Source organism: Nyctibius grandis, chromosome 8 (assembly GCF_013368605.1).
Source record: "Nyctibius grandis isolate bNycGra1 chromosome 8, bNycGra1.pri, whole genome shotgun sequence".
In the NCBI taxonomy this organism is placed as follows: Eukaryota; Metazoa; Chordata; class Aves; order Nyctibiiformes; family Nyctibiidae; genus Nyctibius; species Nyctibius grandis.
In genome coordinates this window covers 17,560,206-17,578,634 of record NC_090665.1, presented here as the reverse complement: position 1 = coordinate 17,578,634, position 18,429 = coordinate 17,560,206, and the positions used below count along the sequence as shown (strand labels likewise).

Sequence of the window (18,429 nt, the reverse complement as noted above, 5' to 3'; positions counted from 1 at the left end):
ACTGCACAGCTTTGCTGAGCGGTGGCCGGGAGAGGGCAGGAGGGAAAACAGTTAAGTAATACTCGAAAAGTCCAAGGGAAAAGGGTACTCACAATCTGGAATAATTTCATCCTGCTGAGTTACGGGTAGCTCGGGACACGTGCAGGGCAGCTGGCTAAGAGGGAGCAATGCCAGCAAAATACTGCCCGCAAAGTGTCAAAAGCCCCTATGCTGGCCCGTGGAGAGCTGCAACTGTCAAAGCCAGAAGACAACGGCAAAAACCCTGCATTAACAGGAAAGCTGAGCAGAAATCCTGAGGACGTACATGTTTGCCACCTTTGATTTCTCCTTTTCTGGCAACTCCAGTACTGCCAACCCCAACTTTCCTTTGCTGACTGGTGATGGCATAAAAAACACCTTCTAAGCTCTGCAAACCAACAGCTGCACGTCACCTGGTACTGCTAACAGTTGTTTACTAACCTGGTTTAGAAGCTGAAATAAATACTGCACTTTTGTTTCTAAAGGCAAAAGCTGGTCATCAAAGCCCGCCTGTCACTGGGTGTGCTCTGAAACACATCTCATGGCAAACTCCAGCTTGCGCTTGCACAACTGCATGTGGTGCACACCCCACAGGCGGTGCTTCAGCAGGCACACTGACCTCGCCCACTTACCTCCTTCAATACACTAATGATATATTTTGCCCACTGATCTAGCTCTTTTTTTTTTAAAAAAAAAATAAATAAAAAAGGAAAAAATCCAAGGCACAACCCTCAGGCTCCTGATCCAGCAGCAAAGTCATCGGTATTTTAACAGCGATTTCAAACAGGAGCAAAGCCAAGTCTGAATCCTCAGATTATCCTTTGCAAAATCCCAGCACCAGCATTACCAAAAGAAAAGAAAAGATCAAACGGGTTGGCTCAGACGCACTGTTATTTCTGTACCTATGTTTATTAACACTAGGTACATAAAACTGAGAAAAACTGAGGAAGTGTTAGAAAAAACACATAGTGATGTTAACCACTACGGCAAACTAAAAGTATGTATCAACCCTTTCCTTCGGCCAGGAAATATTTTCAAGCTGTTTCTTTTACAGCTAGTCACTGGGTAGGAAATGCTTTTTAGACAGAAAAATATTTTCTTTTCCAGAAGACGCCATAAAATCCACACACAGAGCACAGTGTACATTTTGATGAGAATTAATTACTTGTTTACTGTGGTAGTTCCATACACAGCTAATCCCCACACATTGTCTAAACAACTTATTTCCTCCAGTAAGTGAAGAATGGTCAACAGAAACAAAACAGTTTGATTTTTAAAACAGAAGAGGCAGAGCACTGGCAGCACATTCGCAGACTGTAAAGAGCTGAAGAACGATGTTAGAACATACAGGAAGATGTCCTTTGTGCACCTTCCCATTTTTTTTCTCTAAGTGAAGGTATAGGTATTCCAGAATAAAACGTTACCAAATATAATGGAATTGAGATGTTCTCATACACAAAAATAATGTCCTAAGCCCAGAGCTATTAATTATTAAGAGCTGTGGGCTGTAGCTTATCATTATCATCTAGAAGTAAAGGATGGTCGTAACAGTCGATTCCATTTCTCCCCAGTGACTAAATCATCTACTAGCTAAATCATTTGTTAATCTCAAAGGCTGACATTTTTCAATTAAGAATATGAGATTCTGGAGGCTTTGGCCATCTGAACCCTGTTTGTGCACACTCTTTTGCCAATTAACAAAAAAAAATACACAAAATACAAAAGGAAGCAATCTGACAAACTGATGTTACTTAAACTGAGTACTAAGTACTAACAATTTAGCATTAAGCCTACCACATATCTAAAGCTACATACCAAGAATAAATATTTATACTAGTAACAACATGGTGTTAGGGGTTAACACAGGGTTAACAAGATATTAATCAAAACATGCACATTAGAAACTGAAATCATCTTGCTCCCCATTGTACCTCTTCAGCTCCTCAAGCAAGGACCCAGTCTTTGTCCATCCAGTATCTTGGCAGACGGAAGCACAGTATCCGAGGTCTGGCTGCTCTGGGAGGAGAGGGAAGGGCAAAACAACCAAGGGAGGAAAACAAGGACACGCTCACTCATACGGCAGGGAAGTGAGCAGCCTCCCTGCCATCCAAATTGCCCTGCTGATCCTGTTAACTTCCAAGGGAGTATCTATAATGTAAATGCTAGTAGCAATGACCTTTTTTTTTTCCCCCCACCATTCTCCCACATCCACTGTTTAAAATAATTCTTTATATTCACCCATTGGCTTAGGTAAAAGCAAAACAAAACAAACCAAAAAAAAACAACTCAACCAAAACAGTGGAAGTTAAGACAAACTACACAGGGTAAAACTTCAAAATTCCACCTAAGTTCAGTAAAATCAAGTCTGAGAAATAACACAGCATTGGACTAGTTGGTTTAGACATTACTAAGAACTGGCCAGACTCCACACGTTTTCTTTTTGCTTTATTTTACTTACAATTAGTTTGCAAGAGACGATGATTAGCTAGAAAAAACACCTTCTCTTTTGACCTCCAGGTGTACAAAGCAGAATAGCATTAAATATTTCCTAGAGCAAACCTTGGATCTGTACGCAGGGTGCAATAAACCACCACGTGGGATAACCAGCGCCGGCAGTAAATCACCACGCAGCGTTTACAGCACAAACTCTCACTACAGAGCCCATTAGCTCCTGGTCAGACCTATCAAGGCAGGCAAGCAACTGGAGGCACTGAGTAACACAGAAGTCTCGGGCAGGCGCCTGCCTCCAAACTCTCTTCCAAAGCCTTGTTCGAAGGCTGGACAAACCACCACACACAGGAGAATTTTACAAAGCACAAGATCACAGACCAATTCTCTATGACGGTGCATGCTGCCAGCCCAACTCCCTGCTCTGCTGGAGATCTAGACTTCACCAACTCTGTACCCTGTTTGTGCCTGTACACCGGAAGGATTAGAAGGGCCAAAGACGGTGACAACGACTGCCAAGTATCGTGAATCACTCAGGCAAAGCAAAGGGTGTTATTCTAGTGCAGACAGCATCATACCCTTTCTTCATCAGGGAAGCGTTCACTGCACAGCGACAAGGATCAAGTGCACAAAGTCACCATGGCATTGCTGGCACTGACACTGCAACTGCCTCCTTTTGGGTGGAAAAACGGATTATATTAAGGAGATGATGATATGGTTGAAAGTCATTCCTCCACACCCAGGGAAGAATAATGGATGGACAAGTTGTGCTGCGTCAGTTTTTTTCCATTGCAAAATAATCACCGAGTCCCCTGGAATGGTCCTGACATCCCTGCTCCCTCCCTGGCCAGCCGATCCCGCTGTTCAGATACGAGGTGGCATTGTGAAGGGAGCCTTTACCAGCTTCTTTAGCCAGGGAGCCCTAATAAAAGGGCTTTAATAAAACTGTATCTTAAATAACTGTACTGCTGTGTGTTGTAGCATCCCTGTTAGAAGATGTCAAAGACCCACGCGCCCTTTTTCCCTCACAGAGGGGAGGAACTGTGCGACTGTGAGGCTTATTAACACTTCCACAAATATTTTGTAAAGTGGTTTTCCCCATACCCTACCCCAAAGCAAGTGGGCAGTGAGCTCACAGCATGGCACAGACGTGGCTATGTCAAATACGTAGCAGACCCTTATCCAAACAGCATTAGGGATTGGTCCAGAATGACTTCAATAACACACACTTTCCAAAAAGAGTAATACAAAACGTTCAGTTCAGCTCTCTCAGACATTAAATCTTGTCACGTATGTCTACTCTTCAAAAAAAAAAAAAAAGGAAGAAAAAAATCAGATAAGATTTGGACTCTTAAAAACACATGAAGTAAAATAAACACAGAGTAACTCCACTGGCATTAGCAATGGCACTTAGATTTATACCACTATCAAGATCTGAATTTGCACCAAAAAAAAAAAAGACTCGCATATAGACAGGGGCAAAGTTTATCCCCACCAAGTGAACAAAATGGCATCTCTTTAGACATTAATGGCTTCTGAAATTCTCTAGATTGATACAACATCAGTGATTTATATGCCAAACCACATTCACTTCGTTTATCTTGGAAAGCTCCACATCCACGTAAAAACGCCCTCAGCCATAACAAGAGAAACGAAAAGGTCAGGCTGTTACTTCCAGAACCAGCACAGTAAACTTCAGTACAAACAAGGTACAGGCATGTCCCTGGTCAATGCTGTTCACTGCATGTGGTTGTTTTTCTGATACCATGTAAACAGCATGAATAAATTCTGATGTTGAGAAATAAAAATCCTAATCTGAAAAGACAATATAAATGCCCTCTGAAATATCATTTAAAATATGTATGTTTCTTGTAAACAACCAGAAGCAAGCTGTTTCAGTGCAAAGTTTCTGCAGATGGAGTTCCCGGGCTGTGCCTGTCCCCAGACTGCTCACAGACCTCTCTGGTCCCCAGCCACTGACCTGCTCCTCCCACCTCCCCCCAAAGCTCTGCATCTTTATAAAGCATTTTACATCAGTCCAAAGCCTCCTTAGATTCTACCTTTTTGACAAACGTCCCCAGATACCTCTACCTACGCAGACCTCGCTGCCCTGCACAGCGGGACCCCTGCTCTGGCCTGCTGGAGCCCTGTCCCAGGCTCAGAAAACCTCCTGGAGCTTGTCCAGCCATGGGAGTGAAATCCCTAAGCTGCAGCTCTGGGATGACCCTCTCCAGGTGAAGATCTTGCCATAACTCATTTCAGCTATCACCTGCAGCTCACAATTTCTTCAAATGTGACTCTCCATATTGTAGATGATCTCCACCACTTCTGCAGCCTGAAACCTGTCAGCATTATAAACGTGAGAAGGATGTGGGAGAGTGCCTTCAGTAAAGGAACAATTAAGCAGTGACTAACTAAAACTTCAGTGATTTTTCACTGTCCTGAAGTGCCAGGGCTTTCCATCACCCTTGATTATGAAAGGCAGTTGTCTTGTCCATCTAGAGACGGCTCGCTGTGATGCACATAAAGGTTGCCCTTCGCCGCTACAGACCCTGCGGCCAGCCCAGGACTTCTGATGGGGCTACTTCCTACACCAGGCAGCCCCAGTCCCCACTGGACACCTCCAAAGAAATGGTCTGAACTCCGTCCATGAGAGCTGTCATCAAGGAAAACAAAATCCCAAGTCTTTACAGTGGGGTAACTCCTTGGAAGCATGCGTCCTGTTAACAGGAGCTGCAGGATTGTGAAGGGAAGGCACATAGAGTCACACACAACCTCAAAGCTACAAGACCAAGAAAGAACTTAACATTGCAATACTGATCTGCAGGAAACTGCAACAGCAGGACTTACCCTGGCTCCTGTAACCTTTCAAACTGTGCAACTCTTCCTTCTATAGCAAGACTGTATTTTAGAGGTACAAGATTAAAACATTGTCCTTTAAAAAATGTTACACATCCTCGCACCAAGCTTCAGGCTCTTCAATGAAAAAAACAGCCTCTAAACACCAGATCAAAACAAAACAGTCACTCACAGACAAATGCTTCCTAACATTCCTTATAAACCACTGAAAAGTTATATTGCCGTCTCAAATGGCAAGATAAAAGTTAATGGATTCAAAGCCATGAAGATCAGACTGCATTCTTAAATCTGAGTGATTTAACACACATTTATCAAAGTGAACTGTCCAGTCTCGTAGAAAGTAATACCCTTTCTGCAGACCTCGGCACTGACGCTCCACCAAGAATGCGATGGAGAGCGCTCCGCTTCCCCACCATCCCAACCACATACCCCACCAGGCAGCTTTGCTGGAGGCCATGCTGCACAGCCCGGAGGGAGCCAGGGGCACAAATCCTCAGCTCCCAGGGCAGCCTGACCCGCAAAGGCAGCAGGCTCAGCCCTATGCCTCGTCCTCGGCTGGAGGATCACCGGGCTTCGGTGTCTCGGGAATCACTGCTGGGTTCACTTCTCATTGCCTACCAGAAAAATAAACCACTCGGCACTCTTTAACAGCACTGCACATCCCTCAGCAGTTCAGTTTAGCAGGAGGCACCAAAGCCATCTTTACTATCAGGACTTTCTCAGACATGTGGTACCAAGCTCAATAGGCCCTTTCAGACAAACTATCGAGAGGACTGGCATAAAACTTTCAAAATATCTTTCCTTCTTATTCTAATTCAAACAACAGAGCACAGCTGTGAAAACTGAAGCCTGTGCAGATCCACACTGTACAGGCTCCTTCTTAAAAGCACCAGGACAAGATTCAAGCTTCTACATTTTCTGATTCAAATTTATAGTCAGGCACAGAAAAACCCCTCTGGACAAGGGAAGAAAGAAAGAAAAAAAGCAAATCAAACAAACACCACCCCACATTAAAACTGATTTAATATCATTGAGCAGTGCTGAAACTGGCAGCACAGAAAGCAATATGGACACTATAGGATAAGCAAGCCAGGCCCAGAAATACCTCACTTCATCCTCCGCACATACATGCAAATGCTTCTAGGTTTGGGTTCACCTCTGCCTTAAAACAGCTCCATATGAGAAATCTGTTAAATTGCTTCTTTCTGTACCTGGAAGTCATACTTCCTCAGTCCCCTCACAAAAATCCCATGAAAAACATCGCTGAGCCCATCAGACAATTTGAAATCCTCAGCTACAAAGCAACAAACAGCCAAAATCCTCTCTCCAATCTTTGTACTGATTTACTCCTGTTAATCTGATGCTTAAACTGACGATTATTCTGAAAGATGAAAGAAATTCACTGCTGTCTTCTGCTGACATGCTGTGCAATAAACTAGGGCAGAGGTACACGCTACGCCCCGACACCCAGGCAGCTCAGGGAGCTGCAGCTTGGTGTTTGCCTAAGTTACAAAAAGTACTTTTCTGGTAAAAAAAAAAAACCAAAAAAAAACCAAAAAAAAAACACCAAACAGAAAAAAATAATAAATTCCATATGGAAAAGCTAAAAATGGGCAAAAGGTTCTGTTAAATAGCCTCAAATCAGGGGGAAAAAAAGATTAAAACCCTGTTTTTGAAGTCTGATGTATTTTTTTCTAACAATTTAGCTGTTTGTCTTTACGTTCTCTAGCTCCAAGCTGGAGCCAAAAGAACTAGCACACCATGACACAACTCTTCTTGTGATGTCCCTGTCCCCAGCAGAAGGAAATACTAGAAAACTGAGGACAAAAGTCCTTAACATAACACTGGAAACCAAGTTCAGCATATTATTTTGGACTGGATAGTTTTAATAAAATAATAACAGAATTTTTGTTTGCCTGTTTTTTCAACTAGAATGACTGGAGGGAGAGTTAGTTCCCCCCCTTCACCATCCCAAGAAACGATACCCTTTTCAAGTCAGTACCATTGTCACTGGCTCAGAAAGCACAGATTAATCCTGACAGCAGGAAAACTCGCTGCCAGCTACAGGAAAGCCACAGAGCAGCTGAGATTCACTCCGGAGAGCCTCCTCCTGCAGCCTTTGGGAGAGGAAACGCTGCGTCCACCCATCCCTTCTGTCTCTCAACACCCAGGCTCAGGGTGCTAGGGAAGGGAGAGAGCTAGCAACTTGCAGGCTCAGATGACGTACTTGATGTTGCCACCATCACCATGGAGGTCCCATGCCCTTGGTCCCCTGCGACCCCAAACTCCTCTGCCCTGGCTTCTCAGGAAGAAGCTCCATAGCATGGACAAATATTTGTTTTAAATGAGACTATACAAACTTTCTGGATCTCCTGTAACAGCCCAATGGGCAGGATTGCTGTCCTGCTCCATGATCCAGTCAGGCTCAAGGTTGGCACTGACCCCAGTGGAGCTTGGGCCAGATCCCACTGCAAGATCTTCAGGGCAGCTACCCCACCAGTGGGACCAGACTCTGAACACCACTTCTCCTGTACAGGCACTGAATGAGTGGGCAAGTTTTCAGAAGAGCTCAGTCCACCAGGTAAAATGCTCTCTGGAAAAGCCTGGCCCTAAATGGAGGCTCTGAATACTTTGAAACTTACTCCAGACTCATTCTGAAAGCTTCACATGAAACATGTGGAATAACCATCTCTCAAACCCAGAGGGAACCTGGCACGGGAAGACAGAGGTGGCCACAAACCTGAGCTTCAGGACATTTAATTAACTTTCTGTTCGCTCTCAGTGTTCTTGGCAGTTCCCATGAAATATATCTGGAGAAAATGTGTTCGCACAAGGAGACGTTTGAAAGTTGTCCAGCATGACACAGACCCAACACCACGAAGGGTTATGGCGCAAGAGTGCCGACCACACCGGTGCTATGGCATGGAGATCCCAAACCAAACTGCACTGCACTTGCAGCATAGCTCAGTCAGCAAAACTTATTATTACTAACTCAGGTCAGAAATGTAGCTGTTGACATTGCCTGGAAGCACAACCAGCCATTAAGCTGTGAGAGGGGAGTGAAACAGTCCAAAACAAGGTCCCCAACCTGCTCCAGGACTCCCACCCCCCTCCCTTGAAGCACTCGGCACGATGTGGCAGGGGAAGCCTGCAAGGGAACAGAGGCAAACAGTTGGAATGGCAGAATTTTTACATTTCCATATTGACACTGGAATTACTATCACTGATAATAATTTTGTCAGAAAAGCAGTTACAATTTAAATGCTCCCAATGAAAACATGAATGGAGGTTCTTCAAAAAGACCAACACTTCAGAAGCCATCACTGAACTGCTGAGGTAAGGGCCAGAGCAATGACATCAACTTAATCATTCTGAGGCTGTGTATAATTTTGTTGAAGTGCCATCATTAAAAGAATATCAAATACCAGAAATACACAACTCTTGGGGGTTTTTTTCCTTAAGACTATGCATATCAAAGATTTATATTAGCCACTCCATATTTTCAGTATTTCAGCAGGAAATACGAATCATGAAAACCCATATTAGGTCTTTCTCAAGACACATTTACTATCACCCACATTTAAAATCTTTGGTCAAAGAATTCTGATGCACTTACTCAGAAACAGCCCAGAAGACTAACGCTACTGTCATCTGTAACTTTACCAGCTATAAGTTCAATTAAGTGCAAATATGTTAAATTATTATACATGAAAGCACTGTGGGGGAAAAAAAGTACCAAACATTGCTTAAAGGGACTTTTCAGCTACACATTTACATGTCTCTGGGCCAAACTCTCATCTTGCTTGCACAGAGAGCCAAGTCGCAAATGAAGTCAACCGCCGTACTGCTCAACATGAGAGGACGCTAGCACAGAGCCTCGGCAGCCTGGCACACCTCCCACCGCCCGCCTGAGGGTCTGTCTGCTGCGAACACAACCACGCTTGGAAGGCACCAGTAACACTCTGGACACACCACTGCTGACTGTCCTGCTGGCTGCCACCAGGGACACAGAGAAAATAAGAAACAGGCAGTTAAAATTCTGAATACTTACACTGAATGCTTTAGTTTGTCTTCCTTCAAGGAAATCACTGCTTTGTTTTCTTTATTTTTCTTTGTCATCAAACAGGCTGTCAGTTTCGTAAACAGAAACTAGTAGTACACTATAAACGAACCCTTAAGATCATTTCCCAGGGGGCTTTCCACAAGGCAGTCACTGATTTTGATTGTCTTTTGGTCATAGAATGCTTCCCAAAATTAGCATTTTTCCAGAGCCATTCATTTTCTACAAAGAATAAATAACGTAGAAAAAAGGAACTGCCCAAGCTAAGTGGTGCCAGATGAGCTTGCTGGAATCACAGAGCTTTGTTTTAAAGATCCCTGACTGCTGTAAAGTCATAGCAGCAAAACAGTGCAAAAACTTTGATGCTTTGAAAGATATTCTGAAGCTATACAGTGCCAAAACACTGGGCTGTAAGACTTCCCGGACGTTTGCATCCACATGACTCAAGCTTAAATTTCAAATACTTTTCACTTTTTCCTTCTGACATAATATTTAATAAAACCAGAGCTCAGTAGTAGTATCAGTCCTGCTACACGTCTTGCAGTGGTTTCTGCCTAGACAGCTGTTTGTGTGCTTTACACTTACAACCTCTTTGTGTTTGGTTTAAAGAAGAGTTTTTCCATATGCTTTTAAAAATTGGAAAACAACTGTTTCGACTGACTGTATACTGCATTTTTTAATAGATGTATGCATCTGAACACCAAGCATATAATAGAAAGACAAGAAGTTCATTTTGAAAGCACCAACAGCACCTAAAACCACATTACATCTGAACAGATGCTAACAAACATTGTCATGAAACCACTGCATCCATGATTACCTCAAATCCATCACACACAGGTAAGGTTGCCCAGAGCTGACTTCTGTTTAGTGAAGAGTTTCGACGTTCCTGACATGGAAAAGGCGTTTGATGTGTATACTAGGTGTTAGTGGATGCACGTAACATGCATGTACTTAGCAACAGGGTCCATCATTCCCAAATCTAAAAGTATCAGTAGATTCAAGACGCACAGTTACTGGGTACAGTAACAAATCCCAGCAAAACAAGTGATGTGTTTATGAAGCCTCAGAGGGCAGTGCTCACAGGTAGGCCAGAAAGCGAGCACCAACACCCCCAATACTGCTGCTTTCACTTTTTTCACTTCCATCAATACCTGCACTGTGTTTTTACTGCTATATCTTAACGATGCTGAGGCAAATTACACCAACAACTCAAAGACTATGGTAAAGGAACCTTACACAAACGTATTTCCCATGGACTTCAGCAGGGCTGCACAAGTTACACGATGGCAAAATTAGGCCTCCGGGTTCAGGGAATCAAACTTGTCTGAGCAAAGAAGGACCTGAAGCTTCCTGCCTGACATCACCCGCTTCATCTCATCTCACCCACCTTCAGCTCTCCCGCACAGTATTTGACAGCACGTTAGATGAGATGTGGAACTCTATTTTATGAAAGAAAAAAATTCTAGCAGCATGAGAATACACTGCAGCCATCCGCTATTAAAACCTTGCCCAGAAATGGCCCAAAACTGTGGGGTTTTGTAAGAATATCGAATTTCCAGATGAGTAGACAGAGAATCACTGAAGTCTTACCATGAACACCTGGCCATCCCCATGTCCTTATGAAGCCAGTTCACCAAACAATGTCCAGCCCTGAAGCAGGGAGGCAGGTGGTGGGGCTGGGAGGCAGCGGGCGGCAAGGGGGTCTCTCTTGTTGCCCTCCAGTGGTTTGAGGCAGGCCCAGATGATGGCACAAACCAAGTGACCACTTGGCAAGAGGCAACTGCAATGCCCAAGAAAAGCATCTGAAACAGCAGCGTCTTCCCAAAAAAGCAAGAGCTTTTCCCAGCAAAGCGAGAGCTTTCCCAAGGAGGGCCTGTGGGCACAGCTCAGCTCAGGGATGCCTGGCATTACAGCACGAGGCCGGGCAGCACCAGCACCGCCGCGTCTCGTGCTCCAGGGGAAAATGTACTTGGACACGGCAATCCCTATTACCCACATGCGTTAAGAGAAGCAGGAAAACTTATAAACAGGGCTTACAAACAGCACGACCTCGGAAACTATGCACCCACTGGGATTTATTATCTAGACACAATGTCTGGCATCAAGCTTCCAGGAAAATTTAGGTTTCAAAGCAAATAGCAGTCATCCCTCAGACAGGCATGCGAAACTGCACGAACACCTTCCTTGTTTTCAAAAACCCCTTCAGAGTCCTCACGGGAGCATCACCAAAGCCAGAGGCTCCAAACTCCCAGCTGCTCTACTGAAGGCTCTCGACCCTCACATCCCAAACCAGGCACAGAGGGTGCATTTGGAAATAATTTTAAAGAAAGATTTCAGAAGATTTTCAGCATCTTTTCAAACAGCGCCACTGACACAAACATTGAGCCAAAAATCAGAATGCACTGCTTATGAGCATCGATAAGCTCTGCTGCAAACACAGTGATGAAAACCATACCCAGACGGTACAGCGAGCTCTGGGCTGGAGCCCAGGTATTTGCAGCAGGAAGAACAACCCTTAAATACCTGAAGCACCCTCTGGTTGCTGCTCCAGGAGAGGAGACGGGGAGGCACTCACATGTTCATTCAGTACATTCACCCGCATCTTACTGAACACAAACCAGGAATGCCACCACAGAAATCAGAGGGGAAAGCCTTCAAAAAAAGATACAGTCCCAGATCACCTCTTTTACATTAAGCATGAAAAATGCTCATGCCCGTATTACCTGCAAAATCACAACTTTCTTGAGTACCGCACCAGAGTCTCACTGATCCCCATGGTATATTCCTGCAAGGTCCCAGCTGTGTGGTTTCCCATGTAACCGACTGTCCCACTAACTTTGGGGAAAATACACATAATTACAACATTGCTGTAGGTGAATGAATCACAAAAGAGGAAAGGAAAGGAACAGCAGAAGAAAAAGCAGGCTTCACTGCATTATATTTTCAAGGAAATTCCAGAAACCTGGATATTTACATTTCTCTAGTTTATTCTTCTAATCCATTTAATTCAACATATCTTCCAGAAACAGCAAGAGCTCTTCATTAAGCAGCAGGATAACAGGAAAAGCTTCCATCAGAGAGAAGTAGAGTGGAGAGCAGAGTGACCAAAAAAAAAAAAAAAAAAAAAATCCCCAAAATAAAAAACGAGTGATCACAGCTTATTCCAGCAAAGCCAGAAACCAAAGCCCCTGGAAAGGGGGTGCATTTCAGCAGCAGACTGAGCTTTCAGCAGCAAGTGGCTACAACAGCAGTGGGGAGATGTCCAGCTCATGCCCCAGCTCACTGCATTTTTGTAACCCAGCTGCCGATGACACTTAATTCCTATTGCGTATGCGTGAGCTCTGCTGCTGACCTCACTACTGGAATTGTACTCGTCTAGTCCACGCCAAAAATTTCAGCACAAACTGTGAAACTTTACAGGACCGAGCACATTTGGAACAAAATTAGCTTTTATAATGAATGGCCGCAGACCAGGAACACGCAGCCCTGTTATACACTGCGTGGGACTGGGAAAGGAGACCCACAACCTGTAGATGACCATGTCAGAACATGACAGAATTCTTCACACCATGATGCTCACTGCCGTTTAAGTTAAACGTACACAGTTCCCCTTAGCAATGAGGGCAGGGCTGACCCACACCAAGGCAGTCACTTCCAAAGTCGGTTCATACTTTCCCTTACTGAACTAGGCCAAAAGAAATATTCTGAAAGATGAAAATACTTTCACTGCCATTTTGCTTAGGACAGGGCTGCACTTTGTCATGGCTGGATATTAATGCAAGATGCATCTGGGTCAAAATTATGCCATATACAACTCACACATGAAAACATTAAGAAAGCTGTGCCAGCTCCACGCTTTCTGCACCCATATACCAGCTTGAAGGAGAACCTATAGGAGACAGGGCTGGACCTGCCATTATACAGCCCTCAAATATCATGCAGTAGTGACTTGGCATAACCCATAATCACAGAACACATGAACAGAGACCACAAGACATCATCTACTCTACCCAGTGACCAAATACACCCCTGCTACAACCAAAATCCCATGCCCAGTGCCCTCACAACACATGCTTGCCAGCCAGGGACAAGCAGAGGGCCCCCCTTCAACACCCCACTGACACCAAGATTTGTTTCACAGCAACTGGGTGCCAGGAAAGAGGGAGCTTGGGACAAAGAGAGCAACATGGAACATCTGAAACTGAATTAAGACATTGAAGGGGAGAAAGAAGGTAAAAACATGTTATTTATTGCCTTGCACAAGCTGTCCTCACGGGGGGCTGGGCAGTGCTGCCAGCAGCTCTGACCAGGCTGGTGATACACAGCATGTAGTGCTTGGGCACAGAAGGGGAGAGCAGGCTACTTGAAGTGACCAGGTTTCAAAGTTCTTTTGGGAAAAAAAAATTTTCAAAGGAGTTGGTGACATTAGGCAGTCTATAGCCCACACAACCCTGGCTCATGTGTATATGGATTAGGATCCAGCTCTCAATTACAGGATCACATCCTAGTTACTCCCAGCATCCTTCCACTCACTGTATTCATTTTGTCCACTGTTCACTATGTTATCAATTAAATTCCTGTGTGAACACAGAATTATTATGGGCTTCTTGTGGCTTCTCCAAGGCTTTCACCTTCTCCTCATTTTAGGAACTGGTACAAGTCCAAAGCATCATTTAATTCTGCAAGTTTGGATCCCTCTGGCTTTTTATTTTTAGAGCACCTACAGCTCTTCGTACGCTTCCCCAGCAACTCCTGTTGGCAAGAAGCACAATTACAGGCACTTAGCATTTCAGGAGGTTCAGGATGCCTGGAGTCTCCAGCTAGAGGTGACCAACAGTAGGTTGCACAAAGTCAGTGGCACTGCTGAGAACTTTGGTGCTCGTGGCTCCCCTCCAGCAACAGGGAGGAGGAGCATGGGCTCCCCTTGCTACAGGTCTGTGTTGTGCTGCAACAGGTAAGCGAGGGGCCCAGAGAGCGTCCCCCCTCCAGGCAGCCCTGGTTGCCCACAGCATGTGGCCTTTCCCACCCGCTCACTAAGGCAAGCGGGATACACAAAGCAGCTGAATAAGGTTACACTTGCAACCTTACTCTGCACAACATAAGCACTTGGTTCTTTTCAGCCTTGCATGCTCTTGTAGGCAGTATCACGTATTTGTGATATTAATATCTTGTTATTTTTAACACCTCCTAATTCCACAACGGGGGCACATAGCCAATCCATATGACCCAGACCAGCATACTACTATTAACCTCAGCTTTCCTCTTCTCTTTCCCTTCCCTCACTTTCTCCTTTGCCCCCAACTGTTGGGTGCAGCCTCACCTCGGGTCCTTCCCCTGAAGCAGCATCCCCTGAAGGGGCATCATCCCTCCAGAGCACAGGTGACACAGGTGCTCCCACCTCCACAACCAGCCCAAAATCATTAACTCCTTAACACAGGTGATCTTGCTGCTTGTGTACAGAGAGGTTTCTGGCTAACACAGGGAAACAAATAAATAATAACGCACTCACACAGCTTTTACCCCTGAATCCATAAACTACAGATGTGGCGCATCATTCCTATCCCCTAAAAATCAAGTTTCTCATTGTAGAGAAAAGTACTCCTTTTTAAGAACAGGAATTATACCCATTACTGGTTGGTGCAGATTAAAGCTCACGGATCTGCTTGGCTTGGCTTTACTATCAACTCAAATCAAACCACTGAATTTTCTGCTTGATGATAGCAAAGCAAATTCTCCATTTGAATTGCAAAAGCAATAATAACCTTTTCTTGTCATGAGCTAAGACCATTGATTCTTACTTAAAACGTCCATCTCTCTCTCACTAGACACTTGCTCTGGAAAACTATACGAAGTCGACACAGTGGATCTACAAAGTGAGTTTTATTTCATCTTTCTCTCTGCCTGTCTCAGATTTCACCCTGGATCTGAAATACGCATAAAAGCCTACATTAAACTGAGACAGAGCCAGGGCTGGCAGAGCCCGACCCGCTGCCGGAGGGCGCCGGGGGACCCAAGTTCCCGTGAGCCCCCCGGACGTGTAGATTTGGGGGTGGCAAACGGCTCCCGCCGGATTTTGTGTCCCCCGCTCCGCGGGTCCCGCACGACAACGGCGGGGGCACCCGTCCCACACCGCGGATGCTCCCCCTCACCTAAGGGGTGCGCAGGGACAAGCCCCCACATGGCGCTTCCCCTGCCGACACCCCGCCGAGCCGCGCCGCATCCCGGGGCCGGGGTGGCCGCAGCCGCAGCCGCGCCTCCCCCGCCCGCCGGCACCAAAGCCCCGCCGGGAGCGCCGGAGTGGCCGGGCAGCGGCAGCCGGGACCCGGGATGCTGACGGGGCAGCCCATCCCGCCTCCCGCCGTGTGTCCGTGCGCCCCGTTCCCCGCACACCCACCCTCCGCGGAGGCAAGGGGAGAAGTTACAACAAACTCCCGATACCGGGGGATGATGCTCTGCCGGCCCCGCTCCCCCCGCCGCCCTCTCCGGGCAGCTTCGCGGGCTCGGCCCCCCCGCCACGGGCCGGGCCGGGCCGGGCCGGGCCGGACCCCCGCCCGCGCCTACCTGCAGCCGCTCCGTGGCCGGCTGCCACATGGTGCCGCGGCGGCGGGAGGCGCTGCCGAGCGGGCGCGGAGCGCGGCTCTCTGCGGGCGCGCTCCCCTCCGCGCCGCGCCCCGCCCCACCGCCCCGCCCACGCCCCGCCCACGCGTGTCCGCCGCGGGGCAGCTGGGGCGGGGGCCACGCGCGGACCCTCTCACGGGCGCGGGGACCGGCGGCCGCGCGGCTGTCCCCGTGGCACAGTTCCCTCGCGGCGGGGCCCCGCCTGCAGCCGCTCCCCGGGGGCGCGCGGGGGAAGGGCAGCAGCGCGGGCACCCCCGGCTGCCAGCACGCTCCGCCGCCCCCCCCCGCACTGGGCACCGCAGTCTCCGCGCAGGGCCGCCCACCTCCCCCCTTGCACTCGCCGTGTGCTGCCTGGGGGATGGAGGGGATGCAGGCCTCCAGGGAGCCCTCCCCACAGGCAGCCTTCGTCATGGCAGCTGAAACTTTTTCCTCGTCTTCTTCGAGAATTTTACACCACTGCCCAGTCAGTCACTGCCCTGCTCTGTAAGGCCCTGCCCGTGCCCCTGCCCAGGCTGCTGCTGCCGCTGAAGGGGCACGGAGCACAGGGAGCCACCGGCTGGGGTCAGGATCACTCCTGTCCAGTCAGCCCCAGGGTGGCCCAGGGGCCTGCGCCACACCAGCGCTGAGCTCACGCTCAGCTGGTTCACATCGCCAGCATCAACAGGGCAAGGACAGGCTTTGGGATCTGCCTCCTCCTGCTACGGGTCAGTAAAATTCCCCGTGGCACGTCTCGACCGCCTTTCCCCAGAAACAACCCAATCCTCTGGCGCTACATTTGGGGTGCGGACAGAGGAGTGGGGGCACAGTGCCGTGGGGAGCTGCCACAGCACTGCCACAGCTGCGCTCGCCTTTGCCTCCCAGCTCAGCCCCAAGCCCCAGCTGCGCTTCTGGCTCTTCCTGCCCCAACCTTGCGTAAGGCCTGAGCTGTGGGAGCAACACAAATACCACCATTTCCACCCTCTAAGCCTTGCAGAGCAGGGAGCAGCAGATTAAGGCATAGCACTTGCAGTTGACAGATTTGTTTCCAAACACTGAGGTGCAAAACCTCATCTGCCCCCATCCCCAGTCCTGGCTGTACCCACAGCACCATGCACCCACCCACCTCCCCCCAGACGTGCCAGGATACACCCACATTATGGCTTACCTGAGCCACACCACGGCGGCAGCACCAGTCACATCTCAAGCTGCCTCATGGGCATATAAGGCAAACTGTTGTCAGTGTTATTAAAATAACGTATTAATCGCAACGTTCACGTCACCCTCACAATTATCTGACTTGATGTTTCCATCTCCATAGACAGATCCACTCTGCGGCACCAGATAGGCAGGGGGGCACACGCTGATTCTGGCCCCAAGGGAGCTGTTGGCTAACAGCACCCTAACTGGGCACAGGACGTCCCTTTACACAGCAAAAGGCAAGAAACCAGACCTGACCCCTCTTTTGCTATCCAGGACGTTAAAGGCAAAACGTCCAGAAGTACCTGAATGACTTTGGTACTTAGGCCACGTTCTAAGACATGGCAGAGGAGGGAGCAGTGCCAGGAGCACGGTGCAGCCGCTGGGCCCGGGCTGCCCTGATCTGGCCCCAAGGGAAGCAGTGGGGGTGGTGGGGTGGGGGCTCTCCCCTAGCTCTGCCCCAGCACTCGCAAGGGCACATGCACGCTCTGCCCCTGGCTTGTGCAGGGACGTGCAGGCATTGCTCTTCCCAGCGGAGATCAGAAGTGCCACAGAAAAGGAGAAGTCTCTGCAGGCTCTTGGACTGCACCAAAGAATGTTTTTCCAGGCACAAAAGCCACCCCTGACCCTCCCTGCTGACCCAGGGCTACTCAGGCAGTGCCTCACCCTTGGGTGCTGGGAAGATCTGGTAAAAAACTGAAGGAGTGTGTGTCATGCTTGTCCCGAGCACTAACCAGCACACCCCACAGCCTGCAAGCCAGGCTCCCAAACCCACTGCAGGTGTGTGAGCCCAAGGGGCAAGTGGGATATCATTTCAGTGTTGGTGCTTTCAATAGCAAAGCAAAGCAATATTTAAGGGCATCTTCCCAAAAAGCCAGGGTTTGCAATGGCATGAGGTTCACCCGCGAAGAAACGCTGTCCCTTGCAGGGCTGCACAGCCACAGTGGCATCTTGGGGACCAACACCCTGAGGCACGTTGCAGGATCCGGGTGAGGCTGCATCTGGTCAGAGTGAGGCCTCAATAAATGTGAACTTTTTAATTGTTTCTGAAAACACTTCACCAGCACATCCCTTAGCAGTGACGGCCTAATTAAAGCGACTCAAGTCTTGCAGCTTCATTTACTGATGCATAACTGTCCTCTCTCCAGGAAGGGAAGCACTAACCCTGCACCAGCTCCTGAACAAGACACCCACCAGGCCTCTCCCCTTCCCACTCACTGAGTAAACACTGTGTCCCTGTCACCCTC

At 47.7% G+C, this 18,429-nt stretch overlaps 1 protein-coding gene across 4 annotated transcripts in view; it reads right to left on the bottom strand.

The window, feature by feature from the left end:
• Window positions 1-16,039, bottom strand: part of PID1 (phosphotyrosine interaction domain containing 1) — a 92,791-nt gene extending 76,752 nt beyond the window's left edge. Inside the window, exon 1 of one of the 4 annotated variants that reach the window (XM_068406557.1) lies at window positions 15,950-16,039. In XM_068406557.1, coding sequence (XP_068262658.1) covers window positions 15,950-15,979 — 30 coding nt within the window. In that variant the 5' untranslated portion in view covers window positions 15,980-16,039. Of the gene's footprint in view, window positions 1-459; window positions 520-1,949; window positions 1,991-15,537; window positions 15,628-15,949 lie in introns of those variants that run through there. The other 3 variants (XM_068406561.1, XM_068406558.1, XM_068406562.1) reach the window with 3 other exon arrangements.
• Between the last annotated feature and the right edge of the window lie 2,390 nt (window positions 16,040-18,429).